Source organism: Hemibagrus wyckioides, linkage group LG22, assembly GCF_019097595.1.
Source record: "Hemibagrus wyckioides isolate EC202008001 linkage group LG22, SWU_Hwy_1.0, whole genome shotgun sequence".
Classification (NCBI taxonomy): domain Eukaryota; kingdom Metazoa; phylum Chordata; class Actinopteri; order Siluriformes; family Bagridae; genus Hemibagrus; species Hemibagrus wyckioides.
In genome coordinates, this window is record NC_080731.1 from 7,487,127 (window position 1) to 7,505,766 (window position 18,640).

The following is an 18,640-nucleotide window of genomic DNA, read 5'->3' on the forward strand; positions in this document are numbered from 1 at the left end:
TTCTGGAAAGGTCCATGCAAAGGTCCTACACAAAGGTAGGACAATCCTTGCTTATAGTCTTGGATCTGTCTGGATGCTCTGTAGAGTAAGTTCATTTCTTACACATTACAGGACAAAGTAAAACAAACTTTTTACATTTTTAACTTGGTTATATTAAAATGTAGCAACTAAAAATTCCATTTTTAATATTTTACACCGATCAGGCATAACATTATGAGCAGTGAGAGGTGATTATGAGCAGTGAGAGGTGAAGTGAATAACACTGATGATCTCCTCATCATGGTACCTGTTAGTAGGTGGGATATATTAGACAGCAAGTGAACATTTTGTCCTCAAAGTTGATGTGTTAGAAGCAGGAAAGATGGACAAGTGTAAGGATTTGAGCGAGTTTGACAAGGGCCAAATTGTGATGGCTAGACCACTGGATCAGAGCATCTCCAAAACTGCAGCTCTTGTGGGGTTTCCCGGTCAGCAGTGGTCAGTATCTAAGGAACAGTGGTGAACCGGCGACAGGGTCATGGGCGGCCAAGGCTCATTGATGCACGTGGGGAGTGAAGGCTGGCCCGTGTGATCCGATCCAACAGACGAGCTACTGTTGCTCAAACTGCTGAAGAAGTTAATGCTGGTTCTGGAAGAAAGGTGTCAGAATACACAGTGTATGACGGGTCAGGGTGGTCCAACACAATATTAGGCCATAATGTTATGCCTAATCGGTGTTATATTCTTAAACAGAGTAAACACACTCGAGCAAACACCACGTTCATGTGCCTTGAACATCGAGTGAGTGTTGCAGTACAATGGGAGGTGCTGTATTTCTGATGGAGATGAAGTGGTAAGTAAGTGGAGATGATAAATCTACTTATCTCTGAGTCACACTCGCTCAGCCGAAGCACTAGACAAAGTGGGATACTCTGTGTTCCTCGAAGTAAACAAATCATCAGAAATGAGCAAGTTCTTTAGAATAGCTCAGATTTGCTATTTGTTGTTTTAGTTGAGTAAAAGTGATAAAGCTTCTTGGTAAGTTGGAAAATGTCTCAGACAGAGTGTATTTTTTTCATTTTAGAAGCTCTAATTGCCCTGTACAAGCTGCTCAGAAAGTTGTTTACAGTGGCAACTGACAGATTTCTTCCCCTCATATTTAGGGGTAGATCCATCTCCTCAGATTCGAGTGCAGATCCTGATACCTTCTCTTCCTGACCACTAAGAATACATGTGCAAAAATACACGAGGTACACTTTATGGACAAGATTATGTGAACACCTGAGCATGCCTTCATTTTGAACACCTCTTTCCAAAGGCATTAATATGGAGGTGCTGTTCCTCTGGCGGTGGGGATTCAGTCAAGAGAGCATTAGAGAGGGCAGGCACTGATGTCAGGCCAGGAGACCTGGTGTGCCGTCTGCGTTCCAATTCATCCCAGAGGTGTTCAATGGGATTGAGGTCAGGGCTCTGTGCAGGCCAATTAAGTTCTTCCACTCCAGTTTTTGGCAAACGATGTCTTAATGGACCTCACTGTGCACACAAGGGCATTGTCATGTTGGTACAGATTCGAGCATAATGGGTATGATGGTCAGACTTTGTCCACTTAGTGCATGTTTCCCCACTAAATATTCAGCCATGATTCCAAACAGATTGCTACATGAAAGCATAAACTACAGTTCTGTGTAGTATTTCAAAATAGTTAACTGACTTACAGTTGCATGTTTATATATATATATATATATATATATAAAACATGCATCTTTTAACATCTAACAACTAGTTAGTTTCGCATTTAACAGCTACTTCCTTTGGTTTTATATATATATATATAAAACTATATATAAAAATATAAATGCGAAACTAACTGGTTACACCGATCAGGCATAACATTATGAGCACTGGGGGTGAAGTGAATAACACTGATTTCGTCATCATGGCACCTGTTAGTGGGTGGGATATATTAGGCAGCAAGTGAACATTTTATCCTCAAAGTTGATGTGTTAGAAGCAGGAAAAATGGGCAAGCGTAAGGATTTGAGCGAGTTTGTCAAGGGCCAAATTGTGATGGCTAGACGACTGGATCAGAGCATCTCCAAAACTTCAGCTCTTGTGGGGTGTTCCCGGTCTGCAGTGGTCAGAATCTATCAAAAGGGGTCCAAGGAAGGAACAGTGGTGAACCGGTTACAGGGTCATGGGTGGCCAAGGCTCATTGATGCACGTGGGGAGTGATCATCAGTGATCTAGTGGAGTCTATGCCCTGATGGGTCAGGGCTGTTTTGGAAGCAAAAGGGGGACCAACACAATATTATGCAGGTGGTCATAATGTTATGCCTGATCAGTGATCATTTTATCATATTCTTACCTCAAAATCATTAAGTTTTTTCCTTATTATTAAGCATAGGCATATATATATATATATATATATATATATATACACTATATTGCCAAAAGTATTTGCTCATCTGCCTTGACTCGCATATGAACTTAAGTGACATCCCATTCCTAATCCATAGAGTTCAATATGACGTCGGTCCACCCTTTGCAGCTATAACAGCTTCAACTCTTCTGGGAAGGCTGTCCACAAGGTTTAGGAGTGTGTTTATGGGAATTTTTGACCATTCTTCCAGAAGCGCATTTGTGAGGTCACACACTGATGTTGGACGAGAAGGCCTGGCTCTCAGTCTCCGCTCTAATTCATCCCAAAGGTGTTCTATCGGGTTGAGGTCAGGACTCTGTGCAGGCCAGTCAAGTTCATCCACACCAGACTCTGTCATCCATGTCTTTATGGACCTTGCTTTGTGCACTGGTGCACAGTCATGTTGGAAGAGGAAGGGGCCAGCTCCAAACTGTTCCCACAAAGTTGGGAGCATGGAATTGTCCAAAATGTCTTGGTATGCTGAAGCATTCAGAGTTCCTTTCACTGGAACTAAGGGGCCAAGCCCAGCTCCTGAAAAACAACCCCACACCATAATCCCCCCTCCACCAAACTTTACACTTGGCACAATGCAGTCAGACAAGTACCGTTCTCCTGGCAACCGCCAAACCCAGACTCGTCCATCAGATTGCCAGATGGAGAAGCACGATTCGTCACTCCAGAGAACGCGTCTCCACTGCTCTAGAGTACAGTGGCGGCGTGCTTTACACCACTGCATCCGACGCTTTGCATTGCACTTGGTGATGTATGGCTTGGATGCAGCTGCTCGGCCATGGAAACCCATTCCATGAAGCTCTCTGCGCACTGTTCTTGAGCTAATCTGAAGGCCACATGAAGTTTGGAGGTCTGTAGCGATTGACTCTGCAGAAAGTTGGTGACCTCTTCGCACTATGCGCCTCAGCACCCGCTGACCCCGCTCCGTCAGTTTACGTGGCCTACCACTTCGTGGCTGAGTTGCTGTCGTTCCCAAACACTTCCATGTTCTTATAATACAGCTGACAGTTGACTGTGGAATATTTAGGAGCGAGGAAATTTCACGACTGGATTTGTTACACAGGTGGCATCCTATCACAGTTCCACACTGGAATTCACTGAGCTCCTGAGAGCGACCCATTCTTTCACAAATGTTTGTAAAACAGTCTGCATGCCTAGGTGCTTGATTTTATACACCTGTGGCCATGGAAGTGATTGGAACACCTGATTCTGATTATTTGGATGGGTGAGCGAATACTTTTGGCAATATAGTGTATATATATATAGTCCACTTTGGTGATTTTTGGTATATGTTTAAAATGCATGTAGAAACAGGTGGATAGGAATGCGGCAAATGATTGATTTCAAGCTGTGGTGTATAAATATATCTTTCCACCAGAGGTTTTCGCTGCATCACGTTTCATTCTCATTATTTATTTGTTAAGAGAGTCTGAAACCAAGCTCTACATTTAGACCTCATACTGAATGGCGCATTAATTGAAGTTATGGCATTGAGAAGCGTTTACATCAGTGTTGTTTTGAGTCACGCTACAGCACAGAGCAACGAGCTGTTTCTGTGTTGTCGTCAGTATTTTAATTTTTTTCTTAAACCCTCATTTGTTTTCCATAGCAGTAACTGGTTTAGCAGTGGAAACCCATCTGTATCTGTGGTTAGAGTAATTTCAGAGAGGATGATCTCTGTCATTTTGTCATTTATGTTTGTAATTTGGTTGTGGTTAAGGCTGAATTTAAACTTGACTTGAGTTTGACCCCGTTGCTTTTACAGTTTACTCCTGGTTATTTGGCCTAGACCAATCCTAAAACCACTATATCAGGCTTATGCATAATTGATTTTTCTCTGCCTGTCAATTACCAAATAAAAAAAATTATGATAACATATTTACTCATCCAGAATCCTTTACCCATTATCTCTTTTATTCATTACTCATCATCAGATACATACTTATTATCAGCTGTGGTCAGGAACCACTTGCTGGCAGTGCCAGTCATGAATCATTGACCTGCATGGTGGAGTTTCCTGTAGGTGAACACTGTTGTTTCTGGTGTTTTTACTGTTACTAAACATAAGCGTAAATTTCTGCTGTATTTCTTTCACAAATAGGTTGTGAAATGTCTCCATGGCCAACATTTACAGAATATTGTTGTTGTTTTTGTTGCTCAAAGTGTTTGAATACGTCTGAATGCTGACCAAATCTAAAAAAAAAAAAAACATTTGATCACTTTCGCTTTCATGGTTTTCATTACAAGAAATATAATTAGTAAAGTGTTTCATTATTATTATTATTATTATTATTATTATTATTATTATTATTATTATTATTAATAATAATAATAATAATAATAATAATAATTAATTTTTAAGTATTAATTAATCATTAATTTATATTAATAATGACAATAACAATAATGATACCAATACTAATATAATAATAATAATAATAATAATAATAATAATAATATATTTAAATAATAATAATTTGTATTGTTCTTTTTCTTTTCCCTTTTATTATTATTATTATTATTATTAATATTATTATCAATAATAATAATAACAATAAGTATTATTATTATTGTTATAATTATTCTTTTTCTTCTTCTTCTTCTTCTTCTTCTTCTTCTTATTATTATTATTATTAATAATATCTGAACACATGGATATATAGATATCTAAATGAAAAATGCTGAGTTTATCATGAACCACAAGCTCAAGTCTAAAAACCATCAGATCATCATCCCTCTATCTGCTCTGTTCTTTGGAAACCCTCTGTCTGACTTGTGCCAGAGCCTAATTGCATTCAGATCATGATATGATAATAGGAACCTTATGCTGGCTGGCATTTCATAGCTGCCAGATTGGTCAGCTGTTTAGACTCCTCATCTAGCACAAATACACACAGCCTTGTTTATATAAAACTCTTTTTCGGTAATCGAGGAGGGTGGTTGTCTGCTCCTAGGAACGTTTGTGTTATGAAACCTTGTTCCTCTTTGCTCTAGCCAGCATGCGCCGAACACCCATTTCCATTCTGTCTGCTTCTGGAGGAGAGATATTATCCTTTCAGGTTCTCTAGGACATTTCACAGGAATGTCTTTAGCAGACACAATACCCCATTAGCTCAGTTTATCCTCCAACATCAATAAGATTTTCGCTTTGTTGAATCGGAAAAAAAGACAGCTGCTGAACATTTTCTTTGGAATTGAACTGGTGTGGTTCTTTTGTGTTATATTTCAGTTAGTGCATAAATAAAGGCTCTGCTAGTGATACAATGAGGTTTGTTCCAGTTTCGCTGTATTGACTCGCCTGCCTTGCAAGCTCTCTATTCTTTACGACCCAATCTGTCAGTCTTGATTGGGGTCAAGGCAACAATTCACGAAGATAATATAATGGCTTGACCTACAAATTGCAGCCAGTAGAACTGTAACCCAGAGGTGAGATTTTGGGCGAGCCTGAACGTCTTCCAGTGCTTTCTTTTAGTGTTTATCAGATCTGCTCTGTGACGCTGACTGCTATTTGAGGAAGAAAGCAGATCAGGAATGCGGATAGTAAATAATGCATAGTGCACACCAGGATATGGAAGTCATGATGATGTCTGTCTCTCCCTGATGCCCTGAACTTAGGATCCAGATAAGAAACATTCCAGTGTTTCCATTGTTTCCAAAGCTTTATCAGGGTTTTTAAAACACATGTGTATATCAGCATGCACAGTTGATGGACATATTCAAGTTTCTACTTTGTAAGCTAAAATCTATTTATATTTTTTGTATACAGGGCATGGCTTTTATATTAATACTAGAAATGATTTTAGTCAAGCACAATACATATGTATAAAAAAGTTGCCGTGCTTGCCATACTTGGAAACACCAAGATTAGAGCACAAATGCAGTTCAATTCTATTTCATATGTCCAGCTCAGTCATTTGGTGGCATTTAATACATTAATACACTGACCAGGCATAACCCATCATGCACTGTGTATTCTGACACTTTTCTATCAGAACCAGCATTAACTACTTCAGCAGTTTGAGCAACAGTAGCTCGTCTGTTGGATCGGATCACATGGACCAGCCTTCGCTTCCCACGTGCATCATTGAACCTTGGCCACCCATGACCCTGTCGCTGGTTCACCACTGTTCCTTCCTTGGACCACTTTTGATAGATACTGACCACTCCAGACCGAGAACACCACCACAAGAGCTGCAGTTTTGGAGATGCTCTGATCCAGTCATCTAGCCATAACAATTTGGCGCTTCGTCAAACTCGCTCAAATCCTTACTCTTGCCCATTTTTCCTGCTTCTAACACATCAACTTTGAGGACAAAATGTTCACTTGCTGCCTAATATATCCCACCCACTAACAGGTGCCATGATGAGGATATAGTCTTATTTACTTCACCTCTCACTGCTCATAATGTTATGCCTGATCAGTGTATATTGTTCTTATTGGATCCTGATTTTTTTTTTTTGCTAGGCGAATGCAGCATAAAATTGAATAAGCGATAACATAGATCACTTAGACACCGTGTTCTCTCTGTTACTTTATTTTCCTTCCCTAGATGTATTTCTCTGACCTGTTCTTCATCATGAGAAGAATGCAGATCTGCAGGTTCAGTCCTAGTGCACTTATTCATCCAAAGCACAGCTCCTCAATAATACCATATGGGCTTTCTGGGATGCAGGTTCAGATTAACTCTGGATTGAACCCAAGCTTATTTCTCTAGTAGGCCACCTTTGGCATATCCACAGAAATTTGCATTCCACAAAAGGTTTTTTTTCCATGACTCAACTGCAAATCATGCTAATGAAATATTTCACGTGTAGAAATATTATAACTGCACGTGGTCTTATTTAGATGGTGTAGTGCTGTTGTGCTGCAGAAGATGAATGGATTAATCCTGTGGCACAGGGGCACACTGGCATTAGGGCTTGATGAAACAGACAAAAATCCAGTATAAATAAACCCAAATGTGGGGAAGGTTTGTAATAATACAAAAAAGATCAGAAAAATACAATTTATTTAAAATGGACTTTGAATGGAGGACCATCATTGATGCTATCATGTGACCGGTGCTGTTGAATTCCCTTCACGTTGCCCAGACACAACACCCCTTGATTTCTATCTGTGGAGAACACTAAAGGATGTGGTGTACCATTGAAAACCACCTACACTAGCTGCACTAGGGGAAGAAATTGAAGTATCATGTAGAGCAATCCCTGTAGACACTCTAGTCAATGTTGTTCATACAGTAGTTTGCTGAAATCAAAAGTGCCTGGATGCTAATGGTCACCACTTTGAGCATCTAATGTGATTGCATAATTCAAACATGATTTACAGATACACTTTGATGTTCATAAAATTTGTAAGCATATATTTTTTATGTTGAGGTGTGTATACATATTTTGGACCCCTCTGTATATATATGGGGGAGTGAAGGCTGGCCTGTGTGATCCGATCCAACAGACGGGCTACTGTTACTTAAGAAGTTAATGCTGGTTCTGATAGAAAGGTGTCAGAATACACGGTGCGATCTAGTGGAGTCCATGCCTCGACAGGTCAGGGCTGTTTTGGCAGTAAAAAGAGGACAGACAGAATTTTAGGTGGTGCATAATGTTAACCCTGATCGGTGTATATGTGTGTGTGTGTGTGTGTGTGTGTGTGTGTGTGTGTAAAAGCGATCCACTCAGGTGCGGTAGCTTTGAGATAAAGCCAGCTTGTTCCTGCTTTGGGAGGTTCTCTGTTGAAAAACAGTTAAGCTCTAGCGCAGTCTGAAATGTTAATGAACACCATATGCTCTTAAAATATTTGGTTAGTTTATATAGTATGTGCCAGATGAATCAGATGTCACATTATAATAGCAGTAGATTTAACATCATTTAAATCATCTAAGTGTGCCATAATTTTTATTATTTGTTTGTTATGATCTCTACTTTGTGGTATTTTAGTGAGTATGAGGCCGTTGCACTTTGACACACTTTTCATAAGTTGTGGAAAAGTTCTCTGTGCACAGTGCTCAGATTTGTTTCTCAGCTTAGTGTTAATCTGCTCAATTTTTTTTCGTGTTTTCTTTTTCTGCAACATTTATGCCTTATAATGATTTATAAGACGCTTAGGATCATCTCGAACTTCGACAACCTGCTGTGAATGAAAGCACAAGTTCATATGTTTTTTTTTTATCACAAACAGTGAGCTGATAAAATCAACTTTCCTTTCTTTTTCATTTCAATTGTCCCGTGTTATTCCAGAGAAGTAGAGGTGCATTTCTGCAGGTTTTTATATGCGATTATGGCAAATGGAGGTATTTGAGTCTGTTGGGTCCATTTGTAGAGATATGTGAGACAAATTTTTTTCATTTCAGAGCTGCATATTTCCTGATACAGTCTGCTCTTGCATCTTATTTTATTATGTTTAGGGTTTTCATAGTGGACAAGTGATTTTACATAAGGATAATTCAAATGTAAAATATCTGCATTCAAGAATTCACTTATTACATTTATAAGCATTTTTAATGATGCATCCTTTTCCTGAACCACTATTTAACAGTCTGTGCAAAATAGCCAGAGAACCACATGTCTTTATGATTTTTCTAGTGTGTAAAAACTCATCTGGTTCATTTGAGTGCTCAGCTGATAGTCCAAAGTCAGCTATAATCATATAACACATCAAATACATGTGAACTGCATACAGGAACTGGTTCGGTATTCAGATTTCTTCCATGCCGTCTGGGACAACACGACAGCAACGTGGATCTCTCACTGCAGCAGCCCAACAGATGTTGCTTTTTTGCTATTTGGCACAGACTCTGGAGAGAGTCTACTTTGAGTCTGCAAAATCTAGCAGGCAGCGAGCCAGCGCTTTGACAGAGTGCTTTTCCCCTCCATTTAATCATCTTGCACATATTCTGTTGGAGATATTCGTGTTTTAGTCGAATTAAAGCGGTGCAGGAAAAGTGTGATGCTGTAATGCGAGCTAACATATTATTCCTGCTCTGAGTGGAATTTCCGTCTGGCTGCATGGTGGGCGGCTTATGGTGAATACCGATCTGCAGAGCTTGCAGACTTTCTCCTCATGGCCGTGCGGGTTTCCTTCAGGCCCTGCGGTTTCCACTCAGAAGCATGCTGGTTGGTGGATTGGTTACACTAAATTGATTGTGAATGTGTGTGCATGGTACTGTGAGATGGACCGGCTCATTAAAGAGTATACTGAAGATGAATGAATGAATATTGATAAAGAATATTCTTTATTATATCACAGCTTTCAAATCTGATTGGTCAGAAGATACCATTTTTGTGTTCTGTGTTTATATTAATGAACATATTCTACTATGTCATTGTTTGTATAGTAACAAGATGGACAGTCTATATAAAAGAATTAAAAAGATAGGGGAAATTTTCTGTCAGATGTTTGGTTAAGATTTATGGAAGGATTCTCCAGGCTTTTTGTCAGTCAGAGATTAAGCTGTGAAGTCTCCCAAGACATGAGGGGTTTTGTCTTATTAATATTAAGAGAGAGAAGAAAGAGTCTGGATGTTTATAGCTTCTGTAACGTAAATGATAACATTTTAAAATGTATAAGTCAAATGGAAAATTTTGTATGAGTAGAATAACACACTTTGGGGCATGCTCTTATTGGAAAATAAGCAATTTCTGAGGAGTATCAGTAACTCTACCTTACATTTATTATTTCCCAATAACATCACGCCCTGTTGCTTTTACTCCTGACTTTATTCACTACCACTACTGCCATCGAAGCACCGTCCTTGTAACAGCACAACATTTCGAGGAAATTCCTGTAGGATTTTCTGTTGCTGTGCATAATCCATGACAGTCTCAGCTTTTGTGATGATTATCTTTCTGGGTCTGTACCAAGTAAGAGTTATTCATTAACGTCATGAATGGCACTGTGGTAGTTTGGTGCCTCCACATATCCTTGAGAAACGAGTCAGACTGGTGTTAGATGAACAAACCTCCAACACTGTGTCAGTGGGATTTATTGTGACTGATGAATCAACTCAGATAAATTAACAGCTAGTGGAGGAAAATGTTTACATTTACACATTACTAGTACACATCCAATCTCAAGCTGAGGTTTCTCAACCAACTGGAGAGTTGCTCAAGAATTCAAACTAAACATTGTTGTTTCTTCTGGGTGATATTACACTGATCAGTGAAATCCAGTTCAATATTTTTGCTTCCAATCCCACCGACCATCTTGAAAGTCAGACTCAGGCCAGAACATGCATAGCGAACAGAGGCCTGTGGCGATGGAAGCTAAGCATGGGCAACTTTTCTTTCACTGGTCCTCATTCCACTGGAAGCATGTTGAGGCTTGTAAAACCTTCATGAATTTCCCCCAGTGCTGTAACAGTAAATGCCGTAACTGGCGCGCAGCTTCAGAGAAACGGGTGGCCTGAAACCGAGAGGGTGCCAGAGCCGAGGTCACAGCTTGCTTTTCTTCGTTTGGTCTTTATCAGATTGCATGGAGAAGTTATGTAGTGGAGCGAGTCTGGACATAACCCACGCTTATAACTGTGTCATAAGCATAATAGTGGTGTAGATCTGCAGCCACTGGTATTATAAAGCATTTTGCTTTCTCTTTTCATTGTATCCTTGCTCATGTAATCTCCTTTTGTATGTATTAATAAGTTATATTATCAAGCACATTCATTTTTTTTGGAGGATCTTATAGCACTTTTTTTAAGAGGTGAATACCATCTTAGAGAAAAGAATGATGTTCAGACATGCATCCAAAACCATTCCACACTAATCTTTGGGAATGCAATCACCAGTATTATGAGTGCAAAAGTATTTAGAGCTAGAAACAGGTAACCACATGAGTTTAACAGCGAGTGATATATAACAGTAACATGAAGCCTGAAGACCATGGTTTCAGTCTCACACTTCACTTATTAATTCACGTCTTTAATCATGTAATCATTAGATAAGGAATGGAGTCTTTACATGTTGTGTTGTTTAGTTTTATTTACAGAGCTGTGTTCAGAGGTTTGTTCAGAGTGATATTTGGTATTCAGGCTTCAGATATAACTTCAGACTGCGTGATACTCGATCATTTGAGCTTAGTTTTTGCACCATTCTGACCTCGAACTTAAGCCCATATTTCTTGCCCAATATTGGCTCAAGCACCAGACAGTATTAAGTCCAGTGCTCTTGTCTGACAATGTAATATAACCATAATATTTTACTCTGAATCACATTTAAGGCAGAAGTACTTTTCAGATCTGGAACCATTCCAGATTTAGTCTCGCTTTTCTGTTACAGTAATCTCCACTCTTCTGGGAAGGCTTTCTACTAGATTGTGGAGCCTAGCTGTGGAGATGTCTGTTTGTTCAACTACGAGAGCATTAGTGAGATCAGACACTGATGTTAGGTGAGGAGGTCTGAGGTTCAGTCTGTGTTCCAGTTGGGTTGAGGTTAGGACTCTGTGCAGGACATTCAGAAAAGTTCTTTCTCTCGGTACTTAGTAAACCATGGTGCACTTTTTGTGATTTTGATGGGTTTGGGCCCTGTAGTTCCAGTGAAGGAAGTTTTTAAAGCTACAGCATACAAAGACAAAGCCTCTCTTGTGGGGTTGCCGGTCTGCAGTGGTCAGTATCTATCAAAAGTGGTCCAGGGAAGGAACAGTGGTGAACCGGCGACAGGGTCATGGATGGCCAAGACTCATTGATGCACGTGGGGAGTGAAGGCTGACTTGTGTGATCCGATCCAACAGACGTGCTACTGTTGCTCAAACTGCTGAAGAAGTTAATGCTGGTTCTGATAGAAACGTGTCAGAATACACAGTGCATGACGGGTCAGGACTGTTATGGGAGCAAAAAGGGGGACCAACACAATATTAGGCAGGTGGTCATAATGTTATGCCTGATCGATGTACATAAAAGTGTCACATCATATCCTGTTTTTTTTACCACTAAAACATTTTTTTTTTACTTTTTTAAAAATTTCCGAATATTGGCATGATGTAGATTGAGATCCTTTGTCTTGAGCTGCTGTGAACATTTCTTCATGTTATTTTCCTGTTTCACTGATCAGCAAGGAAGGAAACTTCACCGGGACAAGAATTTGAGGCAAGACAAAACATGGCAGAATTAGGTCAGAGAATTGAGGCAGGAAGAGCGTTTTCTCACCCAAACTGAAAAGAACTTTAATGCAGCGAGGAGCTCTGTGTCGAAAGAATAGGTTAGTGTTTTCGCTGCCTGGATGTCTGGACATTGTTTCAGGAACAATTTTTCACAGTTTTTTCCTGCAATTTTGGGAATTAGGGTCTCGGGAGATTTCCAGTTTCCTGCAAATGGCTTCGTTGGTTTATTTAACCAAATTTTGTATGTAAAGTATAGCCTCAGAGGGTATCTGTGTTATGTATGGTATATATGTCCAGTTATTAAACAACCAGTGTAGTTTTAGCTAAAGAAGGTTGTACCAATATGATTTAAGACCTAAAATTCAATATCTGATAAATAACATTAATGTAAGTTATTATTACTAGCCAATGACACAAACTCTTACTGTAATGAAATCGCATCATTGATCAAAGGTTTTAAATCATCAAAATGCCACAGGGCATCACTGACCATTACAAGGAGGTTATTCAAAATAGAATTACAATCATGAATACACAATTTTGTTGGACAATATTTAGACAGATATTATTAGTGTGATTTCAGCTCTATAAAAGGCTCCATAATCCAAATATCAGCTGATTATAGTGAAAAGAAATGATGTTCAAGCCCAATTTTTTTTGTTTGTGGACACTCTCTCTCTCTCTCTCTCTCTCTTTCTCTCTCTCTCTCGCTTTCTTGTTCTCTCTCTCTCTCTCTCACACACACACACACACACACACACACACAGTTCTTTCAGTAGCTCATCACCATACCCATAATCAGGCTTACTGTTTGGGGATGTAAGCAAAAAGCTTTGTTAGTGTTTTGCCTCATCATTGTTAGTCAGGAGTCCATCAGCCCAGCGCTTTTGTTCTCACGTAAGCATGACAAACTCCCTAAGCGAGGCCTCGTGTATGCAGTGCGGATTTAGATGAGAGATGTGTGTGATGCACTGACACGCTGTTTCCTGACACCTTTGTGCTGCTTCATCCATATGAGAATTAAAGGTGTGTTTGGCTCCCTCCTTTCATCGTTGTTCATTTATTTGTTGTTTTATTTGCAGCTCAGTTGTTTTGCTTATAAAGTGTTCATAAGATTCGTAGAACTTCGTTGTCCCAAGGTCACCTTTTATGCGATATCATGTGACATTATAAGCCCAAAACCTTACAAAATGAGTAACAAATGATTGACTACGGTCTTTTCAGCAGGTTAGATGTTAATATGTAACAGCAATAGGCTTTGGTATAAGTGGCAACAGGGATAAATTACACATGCGTTTTATAGTCACATGTGGATTAATTCATGATTTTATTCATTATAAAGCTTGAAAGAATTAAAATGGCAAGGAGAAGGTTCTTATATTTTATGACAAGAGGTTTGTACTCTATATATAGCATCTGACATGTGGTGTCACACCATGAATCTTCCTTACTGCTGACCGATGGACCTCTAATCCCATTTGTCTAAGTTATGACTTATAATTGCTAGAACTTCCTTTATAAATCAGATTTCAGGTTCGGCATATCTGAATATGTATCATGTGGTATTAGGGATGCAATGAGCCCTTTATTTATTCTATAATATGACACAACCTACACCTTATGTATATAACACTGTACATTAAGACAATTTTTTATGCATGATCGATCAGATTTCTTGTAAAGCTGCTTACAGATGATCAGTGGCAAAAGACTAAGCCAATAAAAATGTTTCTGATTCTAAAATTGTAGTAACTGATTGTAGCTAGTATGAATGACAGTACTGTATAATCCTCTATTAGTAAACTATGTTTAATGGCAAATTATTCAGGTAGTATATCCTTCCTTTCTTACATTCTGTTCACTTTGTTCCTTCTTTTTATTTTTGTCCAGCTACCTGGCGGACCAGTGCTGGAATGGCGGCTACATCTACCTGATCATGTTGCGGAGGATCAAGCGCAAGGCCCCTCTCCCACCATGCAATGGCAGCAGTGGCTGCACAGAAAATCCCATTGAGCACTGCGGCAGCGTGCGTTCAGAGACAGTGGTCAGCAGTCCCACACAGAATGGCAAGCGAACCCGGAAGTTCGGCGTCATCTCTCGCTCCTCGTTTACCCGAGACAGCAAGGACAGCAATGACATTCGCGATCACAAACATGAGAATGGCTACTCATCGATGGAGACGGAGGCTACACCCCCAGAGGCCAGCACCCCACTGGGCACTCCAACCGAGGAGAGTCCAGTCATTGGTCACTCTGCGGCGATAACCAATAATATCAGCACTGCCACTCTGCCTAATCGCTCTAACTCACTCCTGTCAGAGAGCTTCAAGTCTCAGACAGGGAGGAATGAACCATCCAGTCAGGTAACATATTCACAGATATGTTTAACCTGCTTTTTCCACCTGTTGCATGCTACATGTACTATTTGTGCTTTCATGTTTCAGGGATGTTTACATGGACATGGTAGCCAAGATCATCTGTGTTCATTGCTTCACTGAACTTTTAAACCAGAAGTTCTTGTCTAAACCTAAAGAGGACAGCTGTTAGGTGGATGTTGTTGCGTCCAATAGATTCCAATAATAATAATAATAATAATAATAATAATAATAATAATATCAGCAAACATGATGTCAGTCATGCATCTGAGCTGTTTGCAGTCAGATAAAGATAGGAGTGTACTGAATGGTTAAATGAAAGACAAGTCTATTCTTCATACAACGGTCAGGCATAACATTATGAGCAGTGAGAGGTGACGTGAATAACACTGATGATCTCCTCATCATGGCACCTGTTAGTGGGTGGGATATATTAGGCAGCAAGTGAACATTTTGTCCTCAAAGTTGATGTGTTAGAAGCAGGAAAAATGGGCAAGCGTAAGGATTTGAGCGAGTTTGACAAGGGCCAAATTGTGATGGCTAGACCACTGGATCAGAGCATCTCCAAAACTGCAGCTCTTGTGCGGTGTTCCCGGTCTGCAGTGGTCAGTATCTATCAAAAGTGGTCCAAGGAAGGAACAGTGGTGAACCGGCGACAGGGTCATGGGCGGTCAAGGCTGATTGATGCATGTGGGGAGCAAAGGCTGGCCCGTGTGATCCGATCCAACAGACGAGCTACTGTTGCTCAAATTGCTGAAGAAGTTAATGCTGGTTCTGATAGAAAGGTGTCAGAATACACAGTGCATGATGGGTCAGGGCTGTTTTGGCAGCAAAAGGAGGACCAACACAATATTAGGCAGGTGGTCATAATGTTATGCCTGATTGGTGTAAATAGAGCAGCTGATTAGAGTATTTCTGTATTCTGTCATTTACCTTGCAGGCAGATATAATCTAAGTATATAATACAAGTGTAATTTTTTTTGAGTATCTTTATGTATGCAGGCTTGTGTATTGCTTATTGCATGACAGAGTGAAGGCAGGACAGATCTAAGATTATTATATAATTAATTATATACTATATTGTGTATAATTATATAAATAATTATTTATAAATGATAGATAATGTCAGAACAGACAAGGGAGATAACGTTAAGCTAACTTTAACTGCCCCAAATACTAAACTGCATCTCTTTCTTCTACCATTAAAAGTACGAATCTCACCATAGCACAGAAATGTTAAAGAATCCAAGTAAAGCAGTGGTTTTCAGTGCAGTATTAAGTTACTCTCTAAACTAGTTTCTGCCGTTCTCTCCTTAATTCGGTGTCTATATGTGACTATGTAGGTATGATTTATCTTTGTGGGGACGATGAATAGCAATATCTTACTGTTTTGACCTTGTGGAGACATTTATCTGCTCCCCATGAGGCTCACTTTTTTGGCTAAACTGCATTTCAGGGGTTTTTTTAGGTACTGAGGTTAAATCTGAATCTTTTAAAAAATATACAAAAAGGTTTTTCTTGATGACATAAAATCCATGATAATGTGTGAATAAGTAGAATAGTAAAGAGTGAAGGGGTGTGTGTGTGTGTGTGTGTGTGTGTTTATGTTAAAGACTATGTCTAGCACGGGTGAGGAAATTGCTGGCACTGTGAGCTGCAGGCAACAAACACTGCTACTCATGAACTAGTTGTCACTCATTTTAACTAAGAATGGATAAGCCTCAATAGTGCATTCAGGTTTATTATAATTACATGCGCTCATGTTGCAGGCTTGTTACAGGCTACACGTCTGACCTCAATGCAGCACAGCCAGTCACTCGACAAATATTAATAACATTTCGGGCTGGTGCGGGAATTTACACCTTCTTGTTTAGTTGCACCTAGGTGAAACTTCGCTCTAGGAAAACCGGCGTAACCTTCTCTTTAAAACTCAAAGCCACAAACTTAGCTACAACCTATTGAGCAGATCAGTTACTTGTACAAACCCCTGTGTGTGTGTATATGTCTACAGTAAATATATATGTTTCTTTATGTTAAATCCTGGAATGTCTTTCTTTTTACATGTAACTGTAATGAGAGCAAAAGCATCTTGTAATTACTCACACCATTGTTATTCGTTTTCATTTGTAGTAATCTCAGCTGATTAGTAATCAGTGCTTTCTAGCTTGTGTTGTTTCTCTTTTAGATCATTTGGTCTGCATGTTTCGATTTGGCACAGGTTTTCACAACCCTCCCATTTAATCCAGGCTTTGGACCAGCGCTGAGAGTTAACTCTTCAGTGGCTGGATTAGCTCCCTGCCCGGGAATCGGACCTGGGCCACGTCAATGAGAGTGCGTGAGCCTGCAGCTGGACCCTAGTGTTCTAGCTTGTGTATTAGCACTTATTGTATACGTTCTACAACCAGCTTGCACTTACTCTTGGTCAGATAGTGTACAATTAATTCTGTGGCATTTATTTCACTGTCAATCCTTTAACAGTCAGATGCCTCGATACTTGAAGCATCGATCAAATGACTACATTTATATATAAAATACTTGCCGTGTTATTTTCAATTAGATTATTTTATTCAGTTAGACTGTTTTCCTTCTGAACAGTAAGGAGAACAGTTAAAGCCTATCATGACATTATTTTAGAAACCACAGCGTGGCGAAGGGCATATGTTTCTGATCTAATCGAGCCCGAGAGAAGCTCTGCGGCATTCCCCAGAGTACAGAGACCTTATGATGTCAGATGGAAGCTTGCAAGCTCAAAATAACCATTCTGGCTTCTCAGGCAGATATATTCATCTGCTAGTGGTTGCTCCCAGCAGCTCCAAGGTTTTGCACCAGAAAGTTCTAGCAGTTTGATCTCGACCCGTCGTATAGCTTTTCAAAGACGAGAAAGTTTGCGTTCCAGCGAGCAAACGCAGTCAAGACATTTTTTTGGCAAACCACTTTAGAGAACCAGAATCTGCTTAATGTTATATCTGTCTCCTTTTTAGGCTAGACAAAATTAATCACACGTCCTAGCAAAAGCATCACCACAGGCAAAGAGTGCTTGCAAGCTATTAAGCAGGCCTGTATATTTTTTTATTGGACTTCAGTGCTCTTTGTTTGTGGAGTGGTCATGTTTATTTCAGCTTGTTAATGAAAGAGCTGTTAGTCAACGAATGTGTGATTTACATCAAATGATTAATGATATGACAGGTCTGACCTAAAGTTGTTACATGCAATTTTAGTAACGTTGCTCACACTTGTGAAGATCTTTCAGATATGGAAATCATTTTCATCACCATAAATCTTTATATATATATATATATATATATATATATATATATATATATATGTGTGTGTATATTTGAGGCTGACTGAAAAACTTCTAGTTTTTTTGTCTGTAATATATTTTCTGATGCCTTAGTTTAAAGAAATTGTAAATATATTTTGACATTTTTATTTAAGCTACCTCCTGACTTTACCTTAGCTTTGGTAAATTCAGGCTGAAAATTTTCTAAATCTTTGCAAATTAAACATGAATTTCTTTAATCACATTTTCTGGATAGCTGTGTGTTATAGAGAAATAGACATAAACCTAATCAGTGTAGTTTAGACACTGGCTGTTAAAATGTCTGCGATGATACAGGATCATCAGCAAAACTCTGTACAGATGGCACTGGAAAAAGTTTTTAAATGTTTAATTTGACCTAATAAAAGACATAAATAGCCAGAAATACAGTCCACAGATCTGACAAAATTAATTAGGGATTATTTCTTTAGCGAAGTTAGCGTGA

At 39.3% G+C, this 18,640-nt stretch overlaps 1 protein-coding gene across 3 annotated transcripts in view; it reads left to right on the forward strand.

Moving 5' to 3' along the window:
* pdzd2 (PDZ domain containing 2) overlaps positions 1–18,640 on the forward strand; it is an 82,659-nt gene that overhangs the window by 34,603 nt on the left and 29,416 nt on the right. For 2 of the 3 annotated variants that reach the window (XM_058375010.1, XM_058375011.1), the window contains one exon: positions 14,390–14,861. In XM_058375010.1, the coding sequence (XP_058230993.1) occupies positions 14,390–14,861 (472 nt within the window). Of the gene's footprint in view, positions 1–13,389; positions 13,526–14,389; positions 14,862–18,640 lie in introns of those variants that run through there. The other variant, XM_058375012.1, reaches the window with a different exon arrangement.